We start from the raw sequence: 14184 nt of genomic DNA on the forward strand, positions 1-14184 counted from the left end.
CACTATAATGCCCAGAAGGATAATACAAATTGGGGAGCTTCTTGGACAGGGCAATATTTTTTTAAGTGGCGGTAGCTCCAATAGCAATGGCGTCGGAATTCTTATTAATAAATCATGTAATCTTGACATTATTTCAAATATAAAGAAAACATAGTTGAAAGAATGCAACTTATAAAACTACATATATCAGATAGCAACGTAATTTTGATTAATCTATATGCACCAAATAATTATGACGTCAATTTCTATGACACATTAGAGAATACTATTAAAGACTACGAAGACGAAACATTAATAATTGGAGGTGACTTTAATGTCGTTTTAGACTATAGCTGCGACAAATTAAATGGAAGGGATTATTCTAACCATGAAACATCAAATAAAATAAATAATATCATAATAAATTATGATCTGAGTAATATATTCAGAACAAAACATCCAACTGCAAAGGTTTATAAATGGCATTCCAACACTCACCCACCATTTTTTTGCAGACTAGATTATTTTTTAATCTCAAACAACATCTTAAATTCCGTGTCGGACTGCCAGATCCACCCAGGTTACCGCTCCGATCATTCTATAGTTAAAATGATATTAAATACTAACAAGCAAGAAAGAGGTCCCGGGTGTTTTAAATTAAACAATTCGTTATTACTAGATACTGAATATCAGTCAAAAATTAAAAATTAAATAAATTTAGTTGTTGAGTTTAATCAAGAAGCTAACCCAACACCCTATGGGAATTAATTAAATGAAGAATAAGGGATGAAACCATCAAATATTCAAGTCATAAAAAGAAAAAGAAAATGGGCTTCTTCAAAATATTACAAACATTGAAAATAAGTAATTATCAAATTCAAACGATAATTTACTTTAAGAACAATTAAATAATGCAAAACAATTATTACATGAATTTAATAATAATAAAATAAAAGGTTATATGCTATGGAGTAAAGCTGAATGGATTGAGGGAGTCGAACAAAATGTTTCGCTAATTTGGAAAAATATAATTCTGAAAAGAAAGCAATAAAACAAATAAAAATTGACGAAAACAAAATAGAAGAAAATCCGGAGAAAATCATACACCATATAAAATATTTTTATCAAAAATTGTATAAAACAGATAATAATATCGGGGAGAGCAGCCATTCGAAATTCTTTAACAACAATGTAAATATAATAAATAATTCGCATAATATAGAGCATCTTACAGAAAACGAATGTGGAGAAGCCTTAAAAGATATGAAAAACAAAAAAAGTCCGGGTTCTATAAAATATTTTGGAGAAATATAAAAAATACCTAGTAAATTCACTTAATTATTCTTATGATGATGGCAATTTAACAGAAATTCAAAAACAAAGTATCATAACTTTACTACCAAAAGGAGACACGACATTCAAGCGACATTCTCTCGACGCAATGTCGTGTGTCGACCTTCGAGCGCGACACTCGACATTCTCTCGACGCACGATACGACGCGCGAATTCAATATGATATATCGCGAAAATGTCGCCTGTCGACCTAAAAATCCCTAGGTCGACACGCGACATTCTCTCGACGCACGATACGACGCTCAACATTCTCTCGACGCACGATAGGGCACTCGACACTATATCGAGCAAATATCGCGCAAATGTCGCTTGTCGACCTAAAAATCCCTAGGTCTACACGCGACATTCTCTCAACGCACGATACGACGCGCGACATTCTCTCGACGCACGATACGACGCGCGACATTCTCTCGACGCACGATAGGGCACTCGACACTATATCGAGCAAATATCGCGCAAATGTCGCTTGTCGACAATTTGTCGCTCGATGGTCGACACACGACATTCAAGCGACATTCAAGCGACATTCTCTCGACGCGCGATACGACGCGCGACAATTCAGTCGACAGTCAAGATTTTCTGCGACACGCGACAATCAACTTTGCCCTATCCGGATTCCGTGCGAGTGTCATATCGTGCGTCGAGAGAATGTCGAGAGAATGTCGCGCGTCATATCGTGCGTCGAGAGAATGTCACGCGTCGTATCGTGCGTCGAGAGAATGTCGCGTGTCGACCTAGGGATTTTTAGGTCGACAGGCGACATTTGCGCGATATATCTTATTGAATGTCGCGCGTCGTATCGTGCGTCGAGAGAATGTCGCTTGAATGTCGCTTGAATGTCGTGTGTCGACCGCACTACTAATACTGTATATCGTGACACACGACATTCAAGCGACATTCAAGCGACATTCTCTCGACGCACGATACGACGCGCGATAATTCAGTCGACAGTCAAGATTTGCTGCGATATTTTTTTTCTAAAACCCAGCGCGATATGCGACACTCAAATCTTGATTGTCGCATGATTGTCGCGCGTCGTATCGTGCGTCGAGAGAATGTCGCTTGAAGGTCGTGTGTCGACCTCGAAGGTCGACACGCGACACTCAACTTGGCCCTATCCGGATTCCGTATGTTTCGATATCGGCATGCGATAAATTTCTGATTTAAATAATTACTGGCTTTGAGCACCCGATACGACTCGGGTTATACTGTTCAAGAGGCCTTAGGTTAACGGAGTTACGCTGTATGGACAGGCAATGGCATATGACGTACCATTAGGATCTAAAGTCACGAATTCTTCCTTAGGAAGAATTAATTATTCCTTAGGAAGATTTAAATCTTCCTTAGGAAGATTTAAATCTTCCTAAGGAAGTATTAATTCTTCCTTAGGAAGATTTAAATCTTCCTGAGGAATAATTAAATCTTCCTTAGGAAGATTTAAATCTTCCTAAGGAAGAATTCGTGACTTATGACCCTTTTAGCCGCGTCATCGAATTCTTCCTAAGGAAGATTTAATTGTTCCTACACATGTTATAACCAATCAGGGATCTGCTTAAAATAACAACCAATCAAAATACGTGTTACATTTTACTCTCGTTTTCAACATCCGACGAAAAAACAACCGCCATCTTTAAACATCGAAGTAACATGCAATGAAGTCACAAAAATGAATCTTGAAGAGTTTTTACGTAATTCGCAACGAGTGATGAGGGACGTCACGCGCTCTTTATCAACATCTCCATCAGTGGATACCCTGAATTCGTCGAGCATTCGTTTAGATGCTCTTTGTAGAAATATCAACAGGTAGGCAAAACGATGTTCAAACTTGTTAAAGTTTAAACTTCGAGGTTATTTTCTATAAAAAGTACATTTTATTTTTACGCCTTGTTTTTTTTCTTCAAATTATCCAGGTACAGCGCATCGAAACAGATATAACTTGATATCTATTCTATTAAACACACTCCAAACTTTGTCTTACAAGAAATATACATGTATGTGAAGTTGAGTTTTAATATTCGTACTTTAAGTTTAAGGCTAGAAAATATAAAATCAAATTAATTAGTAATTTATCGAGGAATTAATAGACGTTAGAAATGCGATAAAAGCTGATATAATATTTTTCAAGTCAATTATTCAATAATGCCTAGAAGCATAACTGTTTTGTGACTCATATACATTTTAGTTTTTTACTCCTTTTAATATTTTTATGTCAAAACTCATATAATCTAATTGTGACATATTTTAGGTTTACAAGTTTAAAAAAAATTTCATAATGTGTATGTTTTCTGTAAAAAGTAAGTGTGTATGCATGATCTTGACAATTTTATTAACTTTGTCAACTTAAAAGTTCTCCACCCCCCATAAATTACAGTATTGTAATAATAAAACTAACACAACAGCAACTGACCAGACACTTTCTGTATTTTAAGAAGCGATACATTTCCAACAAAGATTTTATTTAAAAGAATTACCTGTCTTAATGAGTCGACCCACTCAATTTCTTCCTTTTGGTTACAATTTTTTACCCCCAACTTCTGAGCGGATAGACTTATGAGTGTGTGTTGTATATGTGTAAAGCAATAATTATTAAAGTACAACAATATTGAACTTTGCAGGATGTCTGCCCAGTTTCCAGAGTGCAGCAGTCTTCTAAACGATGTCATTGAAATTCAAGATATTATTGGTTCCATGAAAAGGTACTTGAAAATGAAATAAGTCCTTTTTTAACTTTTATTCAAATATTTCATGTCTAACAATACGCTTAATGGAAGGAAAATCACATGATTTTAAACTGTAATGAAAGGTTAGTGCATTGAAATAAACTGACATGTTTGTCACTCATGGATGCACGCATATTCCCTGGGTCCTAAAGCAGCAGAGCAACACCATGCCTGAATCTTTAATTAAAATTGTTATTAAATGTGCTATAAAAATTGTAGGGAAAGGTGTAAAGCGAAACAGGACGGTGCTGAAGCCTGCTCCTTTTTGGTTCGTTGTGACTGTCAAAAAGATATGAATGTTTAACATTTCAATTCAATTGCCAAAGTCTGTTATTTGGTCAATAAGAAATAAAGCCTCAGTGCCTAATTATGTGCATTTGGCTTATTAATACCTTGGACATAGCAATACTATCATATGTCATTTTCGGGTCGAAATTTCTACCCTGCTCCTGTTAAGCAGAACCCTTTACCTTTTGGGATGCTAAATCTTTCTCTCTGAATTTGTGTTTTGCTGAGATTCCTCAAATTGTATGTAACAATGCATTGCAAAGACAAATGATTCAAAAGCTTTCAAATTCTGTTTTGTTAAAGTAAATTTGTGCTATTCTTGTATTTGTGTACAGTTGTCAGTAGTAAGTACTATGTGATTTGAGATTTGATTTAGTTTAATGGATGTACCCCATTGTTATAAAAGCATGTATATTTGCACATATGCATTTTGCAAATTTCTGATGGGCCTGGAATGATTAGAAAACTTACACTTGTTATAACATTGCACTTGTAACATGTTTATACATTGCTTATTTTATGAGGGTTTTTCATTCGTATATAACAGAGGCATATATTCGACTACTTACCAGTTCTGAAAAAAACTTATTTTTCCACAATTCAGGCTGAACAAAATCCCCAAAACAGATTGAAATTCCTCAGAAAAAAAAAAGTCATTTGTAGCCGAGTTACTATTTGGTACAGTTTTACTGGTGTTGTAGACGTTTGTAATATCATTGAAAGCTTTCACAAGAGAATGACAATTATGAGGGTTTATTTAGCGTAGCTGTTGTCTGGAATCAATGTTTTCACAACCAGTTTAGTTCAGTTCAGGTATTTCCCGACTACCGCTAAGCCAAATTTAATATTCATGTACCAGTCTAGTATATAGAAAATTCCATAGTACGGGTTTTAATGTCAGTTTTTGTTACTAAATTAATAAACATACGCAATGATGTTTACAGGGAACAACAGGAGCAGAATGTAACAATGAGACCTTCTTACGATGGCAGTCAGAGAATGGGTCGACCTCGTTTCCATATTCCCAAGGAACAGCTGGAGCTTCTACTTGAACTCAGATTTACTGATGCTGATATTGCTAATATGATTGGTGTTAGCATTTCAGTCATCAAACGTCGTTTAAGGTATGGCGAATTTTAATTTTTGTCCAATTCAGATTATAAAGGTGTGCTTTTTATGCCCCTGTTAGGGTGGCATATAGCAGTTGAAGTGTCCGTCTATCGGTCAGTCCGTCCATCCGAAAACTTTAACATTGGCCATAAATTTAGCAATATTGAAGACAGCAACTTGAAATTTGGCATGCATGTGTATCTAATAAAGCTGCACGTTTTGAGTGGTGAAAGGTCAAGGTCATCCTTCAAGGTAAAAATTCAAAAAATAGTATAAACAATCCAGGGAAGTAATAAGCTTTAAAAGGGAGATAATTTCTAAACCTGCCAAATGAAATCATATTTCAAAGCGGCGAAATAAGAGTCATTGTGTTTCTGACAAAGTCAGACAAACACATCTCTTGTTTTTATCTTGTGGGAATGAACCAGCATAAGTCATTTCAGGTAGTTGTAGGTACGTGTAATATTTGTTTGTTTTATCAGTGTTTGAGCTATAAAAAGAACCCTTTCAGGGCTTTTCTCAGCTGATTTATAGCTGTTATTATCCCCCGCCATAGGCAGAGGGATGATGTTTTGCCGTTGTTCGTACGTCCGAAGCCATATCTTGGAATTGCTTTGGGGGATTTCATTAAATTTGGTATGAGTATATATATGGATAAGAGGATGATGTAGCCAAATGGATTGTACACCATCTGTTTATACATCCCATTAGAATATCTCTTTTTGTCAATTTCGAACCTTTTTGTCATTAGAAACACTAGTTCTTAAGAGTGCTCTTCCTTTGTTGTTTTTTACTTAATTCTTCCGTTATAATATCACGCCTGCGGTCAGATGAATTTTTGTCCGGACAGGCTAACTTTTCCATCAGCCTGTCTGGTTGACAGGCACTTTTTGGGACTTTTCAGGAAGCCTGTGTCATTAGTGTTTGTTAACGTTTTTCATGATTTTGAAAGAAAACTTCTTTAATGTAATTGGGAAAATGTCATCTTGATTTTATTGGGAATGGGGCCGTTTTTTTGCTTTTGGAATGCCTCCTTTTACCGGAGGCGCAAACAGTGGTGAAAAACCCTAAAATCAGAGTAGATGAGTTTTAGACCACAGGTACTTGAACAAATAGTTTTGGTCATTATATATATAAAAAGACTCTCATTATACGGACCAAACATTTTTTTTCAAGTACCTGTGTTATAGACATTGATTAAAATAGTTTTTATTTTTTCCCCAAATATGTCTCTTTAGCACTCTATTTTTGCCTTTCACCCAGCGTCCAGCGTCTTCCCCTTTTTCAAAAAAAACCCTGCAAATTTAAGATGCAGGTTGCCAGGGTCATGTTCGAATTTTTTATTATAAGTATGCCTTATATGGTAAGGATTATACCATACTCAAGTTCTACACCCATCCATAAACAAAATTTTATTTGGCGGGGGATATCAATTCAACAAATTGGCTTGTTCCATCATGTTTCCAATTGGAAAACTTTTTTCAATTCCAGTAACAGATTCCCAAATAGATATGCTGTGTTTTAAAAGTAATAAAATTTTAAGTGTATAAAGGAACTGATATTTATTACATGTATTCATACATGTTCATGTATAGATTACATGTATATATAGGAGTCACTTTGTCGGTCTGTACCGAATGCTTGTCCGGACAATAACTATGTTATTCATTGTGAGATTTTAAAATCAATTGGCACTTTTGTTCACGATCATTGGACGGTGTTTAATGCGAAATTCAAAGAATTATGTCGATATCTACAAGGTCAATGTCACACTTTGAGTTCAAAGGTCAAAAATTTCCATAAATGAGCTTGTCTGGGCCATAACTGTGTCCTTCATTGTAACATTAAAAAAAAATCACCGTCCACTTATGATTGTTTAATTGCTATTGTGTGGTCAGACTTTATGGACAGTGCTGAAATAAAATTTGTTTGCTTAAATGTCTTGTAGTCTAATATTATTACAGCCAGCATAATATAAATTATTCTGTAGTGTATCATGATAGTTGATCAGTTCATGCATTTTGATTATTTTGTTTTCGTTTTCAGAGAATATGGTCTGGGTCGTCAAAATCAGTATACCACTATATCCAACGAGGACTTGGACACGCATGTTCTCAGATTGACACATGGCAATCCACTTCTGGGCCAACGGAATGTGCAGGGATTGCTTTCATCTGAAGGACTGGTGGTGCAGCGCAGCAGAGTTGCAGAATCCCTAACAAGGGTTGATGGAGCAGCTGTGGCCATGAGGTGGAGTAGAACGATTCAGCGACGATCATACAGTGTGCCTGGGCCAAATGCATTGTGGCACATTGATGGCAACCACAAATTTATAAGGTACGTTTTGGGCAATTTTGAAATTAATTCTTTTTTTGTGCATATAGGACTCAAAGAGGCATTTAGTTCTTGAACTGTCTGTGGGTCTGTAAGAATATCTACAATTGTGTGTCCAGAGTATATCCTTGAGATACAGCCTACTCTCGTTATCTCTTTTAGTTGGCGTGAACAAGAAAAAATATTGAAAGTTCGAGATAAGGCGTTTTCAAAGAAAAAATGAGACCAAAATTTAACTTGTTTTGAACATCTATATTCCTGCTAGTGTTATTAGATAGTGGGAAAAAACTAAAAAGGATTTATGTATTTTATCATTTCTTATGTTCTGGTTTAAATCCCTCTATTTGGAAAAAATGAGACTTGCCATAATTTCTCCCACCTGAGGATACAAGTACTGGTACCCCAAACATGGATGGAGACCTCTATTCTTTATATATGTCTTTGTAATAGCCAGGGAACACATGGCCAGGAAAATATTCTCTTTAGGGGTAATTGCCAAATAATTTAGTTCTTTGACATGGCCATACTGTGTTGACAGAATATTTTAGTTGATAATGATCATTTAATTCCCAATATGACTTTACAGGTGGGGCATGGTCATACATGGTGGCATAGATGGATTTAGCCGTTTGGTAGTGTTCCTAAGAATGTCCACCAACAATCGGGCAGAGACTGTCATGGACTGCTTTACTGAGGCAACTGCAAATTATGGAATACCTTCTCGTGTCAGATGTGACCATGGTGGAGAAAACAAGGATGTAGCTTTGTTTATGAACTCTCATCATGGTGAGTCAAGGGGAAGCTGCATTACAGGGAAATCAGTCCACAATCAGCGCATAGAGAGATTCTGGCGTGACCTCTACACAGGGTGTTCTTTCCGTTTCAAGGACTTGTTTCACAAGCTAGAAGAAGAGGGAGTGTTGGATTTGAACAGCGGTGTTCACTTGTGGAGTTTGCACTATATATTCTTGCCACGAATTAACAGATCTCTGGACCAGTTTGTTCAGGGTTGGAACAACCACAGGCTGAGCAGTGAGCGTGGCAAAACTCCCAATCAGTTGTTTGTGCAGGGGGTTATCCAGAATAGAGGATCAAACCAAACTGGTGTCAGCGAAATACTTCATGAACCAGACATGACAGAGTACTATGGTGTTGATTGGGATGGTCCAGTTCCACAAGAAGATGGAGAAGTTGAGGTGTCAGGATTGCCTTGTCCAGTGAGTAATGAACGCCTACTTCAGCTGAAGAGAACCATTGATCCTCTTGGACACTCAGAAGATGGCTTCGGAGTTGATTTGTACAGAAGAACTGTAGATTTTTGCAACGAGATAGTAGAATAGAAATAATTAGGAGAGTTATTAGTTTGTGAATATTAGTCCATGCATCACAGACTATTATTTGAAATATGTTTCACTTCCTTTATCAGCTAATGTGAACTGTAGTTGTTTTTCATTGTCAGTTGTGCTTCACACTTTCCCTTAAACACCATTTTCCCCTTTGCTTGGTTTTACTTTTATTATTATGCCCCCCTTTGAAGAAGAGGGGGTGAATATTTTAGCACATGTCGGTCTGTTTGTCTGTCGGTGGGATCTGTCCACCAAATGGTTTCCAGATGATAACTCAAGGACGCTTAGGCCTAGAATCATGAATCTTCATAGGTATATATATCATGACTGGCATAAAACATGTATTGATTTTCAGATCAATAGGTCGAAGGTCAAGGTCACAGTGACTCAAATCAGTAAAATGGTTTCCAGATGATAACTCTAGAATGCTTAGGCCTAGGATCATGAAACTTCATAGGTACATTGATGGTGACTGGCAGCTGATTCCTATTTATTTTCAGGTAACTAGGTCAAAAGTCAAGGTCACAGTGACCTGAAGCAGTGAAATGGCTTCTAACGCACTCACACAATGACTACGTACAGCCCTGGGGGGCCTGCGTGTTTTACAAACAGCTTTTGTTGATACATGTTATGTATTCAATTAGTGAATATGTTTGGTTTGACACATGAACATATTGGGTTAGTATTAGGTTTGTCAATCTGTTCGGTTATGCATGTACTATACATTTATTAAATGGATAAAAAAAACACCTTAAGTACTAAAAACAAGATTTGAAATATAAAATATGTTATTAAGGGCAACAGATAAGGGGTGATATTTGCATATATGCTCAAATAAAAAGTACATTTTTTAGTGTATGTAACTCTATTCAAATTCTTTACTTGTTTCTTCCCACTTCAAATGAGAATTTCTGTATAATAATAGGATGTTGCAAAAATAAATTTGATATTACTGAATTTAGCTTAAATACTTGTCTCCTGCTTTAAATGAAGATACGTCGTTTCCTATGGTATTCAATGTTGTTGTTTTTTTTCAAACAAAAATTCCAGCTGGATTTGAATTTGTATATAAATATATGTTGCATAACATGTTTCAGTGTGTCTTTCAGCGCATCTATCTGTTGATAAAAAATTATGAGCTTATGTCATCACCTGAGCGTCTGCGTTTGTAAAGTTTTGTGTTTAGGTCCACTTTTCTCCTAAAGTTTCAAAGGTATTGCATTCAAACATGGTACACTTACTTACTATCATGAGGGCACTAGGCAGCTAAAGCATGATAACTCTGGCTGGCATTTTGACAGAATAATGACTTATGTGCCCCTTTTATACATAGAAAATTGAATTTTGGTTTAGTTGTGTGTTTTGGTCCACTCTATTCCTTAAGTATCAAAGCTATTGATGTCATACTTGCAAAACTTACTACCTATCACAAGGGGACTGTGCAAGCAAAGTCAAGTAACTCTGAAACTCTGAATAGCATTTTGATAGAATTATGACCCATTTATACTTAAAATTGATAATTTGTTTAAGACTTCTTACTATCAGGAGGGTACTGTACCTTGCAAGTTGAATTTGACCTTTACATTTGAATAAACTTGGCCCAAACCATCCCCACAGACCCCCCTCCCACCAAAAAAAAAAAACATATTGAAAGTTGTATAGACCATTGTTGTTTTTTTTTTTAAGAAAATGTAATAAATGACACCATCCCACACTATACACCTCTCTCTGGCCCATCCACCCCCCCCTTTTGGATTGAAGTATTGAGATTTTCCATTGACCTTTCAAAAAAGAACAATAGATAAGCGGTCTGCACCTACTTGGCTGTCTGCACCTACTAGGCGGTGCTCTTGTTTATGATTTATTGTTGTGTCTGTTTGAACACTCAGGCTGGTGCTTATTGTAAGAAATCTTCTATAATTTAAATAAATAATACGGTTCAATATTCAAGTGTTTTCTGTGTTTTTTTTCTCTTTTTATGTCCCCTAGTGTGCATTTAGCTTTTACCCTGTTAGTTTGTTTGTTGGTTTGCCTCAAACTTTAGCATTGGCCATAACTGTTGAAATATTTAAGCTACTTGATATTTTGCATGCATGTAGCTGCACATTTTTAGTGGTCGATGTCATCCTTAAAGATCAAAGATCAACTATATGGGGGACACAGTGTTTATACAAATATAAAAAAATATCAGTAAAATCACCAAATTAACAATTCGGAACTTAGCGTTTGTACAAAAAATTATGAATAAACTTCCACATGGGTGTAAAAATATATATATTAAATAAATATAATCGTAGTTATAAATTATCATAAATATATACAGCGTGAGTTACTTAGCTGAAGACGGGTGATATTATATACGGATCATGTGTAATCTGTTTAATGTGTACATACGTATACGTTATTTCCTCGTGTTCATCTTTTGTGAAAAACAAAAAGTTGTTTAAACAAAATCATTTGCCAATAGTGTTTTCTTTATCACTAACTTTTTTTTGTGATCGCCTTTTGTCCGTCGTGCGTTGTCCGTTATGCGACGTCAACATTTGCCTTGTTCACTCTCTAGAGGCCACATTTATTGTCCAATCTTCATGAAATTTGGTCAGAAGATTGGTTTTAATGATATCTTGGATGAGTTCGAAAATGATTACGTTTGCTTGAAAACATGGCTGCCAGGGGGCGGGGCATTTTTCCTTATATGACTTTAGTCAAACCTTGTTAACACTCTAGTTTTTAACTTGCACTCGTGTATTCTTACGTTTTTACATTAAGGATGATGTTAAAAGAAACAAATTTTTTTTTTAAATTTAATATCACTAAAAAAACAAACATTATGCATGTACATACATAGCAAACATTTTTCCTTCAAGTACAATTTATGGGTGCATATGCACGTACAATAGAATGTTTTTTTTATAAATATTTCGTCTTTAAAATATACCCAATCTGCAAGGAAAAATAGTGATAATTGTGGTCAAACTATAGGTTATTATTTATGTTTTTGCAATATGAAAAAAAAACAAAACAAAGTAAAAGTAAGAAAGAAAAAAAAAAGAAGCCGGAAGCTCAAAGCTGCCCGTCAAGTAATCTCTGATAAATTGTATCACTCAATATACAAGTGTAATAAATATTTATTTTATATAAATGAAACCAATATTCACTGAGACACCTCTATTTTCCTGTATTTTTAAACCAAAAAAAAACACAAAAAAACACGGTAAGTCAAATCTATAAGAGTGCTTCTACAATGTTTCAAACGAAGTCCATCTCCCAGTGACCTGCCTGTAATATAGCTCGTGTATCGGCGGCGAACTCATTGTACGTCATGTACGATGTTGGGAGGTCTAGTGTCTGCGACTATGTATGTGCTACGATCCTTCGAGCCAGGCCTCGTAGGTGGGGAACAAAATTGACGCTTATCGCGGCAAAACTTAAGTTGTCGCTTCCGCTAACAAACCGACAAAAAAGGCGCAGGAGATCACTATTTATATCTCTAATAAAACGTCTCAGATATCCTAAAACTCGTTCTTCATCGCTATTGGTGGCTTCTGTCTGAATCATTTCCGAAACTGCCCGACTGGATGGTCGTAATCTTTCAATAATGCCCATGGTGTGTGACGGAGATATGAGGTGGGGGCGCAGACGCTCTAAACGCATTCTGTGCAGCGGATACATGGCTCCGGCCACAAACTGAACCTCTGCACACTGGAGCGCCAGGCGCCGCATGTTGATGTCCGTCGGCAGCTCGGGCACTGCGTGTCGTCCCAAAATGTCACACAATATGCCCCGATCACAATTGCGCACACCGACGTCAATAGCTTGGGACATGACCTCCCGCTCCAGTCCCCCGAGACTTCCTATCCATGAGAGCAGTAGATGGTCGTCATGTAACGCACCAAATACGCCGAAAATAAGGCTGGCAAGGCCAAACCTAAGCGGGAGGTATCCCAGCTGGACTAGGCCGACGTACAATATCCGGCCAATTGCCTCCCATATAGATGTGGGTGTTGCGCCGGAGAAAACTGGGGCAGCCTGATCCACGCCAACGAAAAAGCGATCTATAACTTCACCCCAGAACCCACTAAGAACATCGCGAAACACTCCATCCTCGTCAACGGCCTGTTCTCCAACGACGTCAACTCGAACTGTTGTCTCGATGATACTGTCGTCGCTGAACTGGTCCAGCATGTCGTTCATTAGATTCATACGCCGAACTACGATGCGGGTTGTCCTGTGGGAGATAAATATATGATTTAGATAAGTTGTTTATATATAATGCTATCTGTTTTCATTCTGACAAAACACACAAACAGATCTAAAATACGTAATACGTGTGTGATAGAAAGCTCCTTTATATCTTAATTAAAATGTCATTAATTTAGAGAAACTTCAGAGTGAATGTATTATAATCTATTCTGACACCATATGTTTCTGGCATTCAGAACATTGCCTGTTACATATCAGAACCATATGCTAGTGTACAATTGGCTAAGTAAATAAAAAACAATATACAGACAGACCACTAGGGTGTAACAATTGCATGTAACTTTCAAAGATGGCGGGGATTTAAACCGTTGCCTTGAGCCAAACAATATAGATTCAGTATTGCCTAGGTGTAAAAACAACTTGGTTGAAATTTACCAAAGACTAAGTACAGCCATTTCAGGACTTAAAATAGTTTCAATATCTTGCCTACCATACACTATAACGGCTAAATCGTCAGCATACAGAAACAGTTTATGTTTGACTGCACCTGGCATGTAATTCACATAAATAATAATACCAAATGACCTAAGATTTATCCTTGAGGTACACCACAAGTCACCCACAGTAAAATGAACACCCGAGACATTGGTGTCTATCGGACAAGTAAGAATTCGTAGTAAATCGTTCACACACCGTGTTTCTTCATCCAGAGACAAATGCAGATTCAGGCTAGCGTCCGACTCAATAGATATTGGATCATCCATGCTAGGAGAGGCTTGTTCCGTATGCATAAGGTCCATCGATGTGTCGGAAGATAACACGGGCGCTGCATCAACCAAATGTCCTGGCGA

General features: G+C 36.7%; 2 protein-coding genes across 6 annotated transcripts in view; both read left to right on the forward strand.

Annotated features, from left to right (window-relative positions):
* Positions 1-14184, forward strand: part of LOC127868170 (uncharacterized) — a 60850-nt gene that overhangs the window by 12876 nt on the left and 33790 nt on the right. The gene's annotated exons all lie outside the window — the stretch shown is intronic.
* Positions 2922-9426, forward strand: LOC127868171 (uncharacterized). Of its 4 annotated transcripts, none has more exons than XM_052409808.1 (6): positions 2922-3135; positions 3948-4028; positions 5285-5464; positions 7497-7598; positions 7848-7875; positions 8371-9426. In XM_052409808.1, exons 1-5 carry the CDS (start codon positions 2999-3001, stop codon positions 7858-7860), a joined length of 513 nt encoding a protein of 170 aa, XP_052265768.1. In that variant the 5' UTR covers positions 2922-2998; the 3' UTR covers positions 7861-7875; positions 8371-9426. The 4 variants fall into 4 exon arrangements, with proteins under 4 accessions (XP_052265768.1, XP_052265769.1, XP_052265767.1 ...); XM_052409809.1 differs by having other exon boundaries at positions 7848-7867; XM_052409807.1 differs by lacking the exon at positions 8371-9426 and having other exon boundaries at positions 7848-8163.

Source organism: Dreissena polymorpha, chromosome 2 (assembly GCF_020536995.1).
Source record: "Dreissena polymorpha isolate Duluth1 chromosome 2, UMN_Dpol_1.0, whole genome shotgun sequence".
Taxonomy (NCBI): domain Eukaryota; kingdom Metazoa; phylum Mollusca; class Bivalvia; order Myida; family Dreissenidae; genus Dreissena; species Dreissena polymorpha.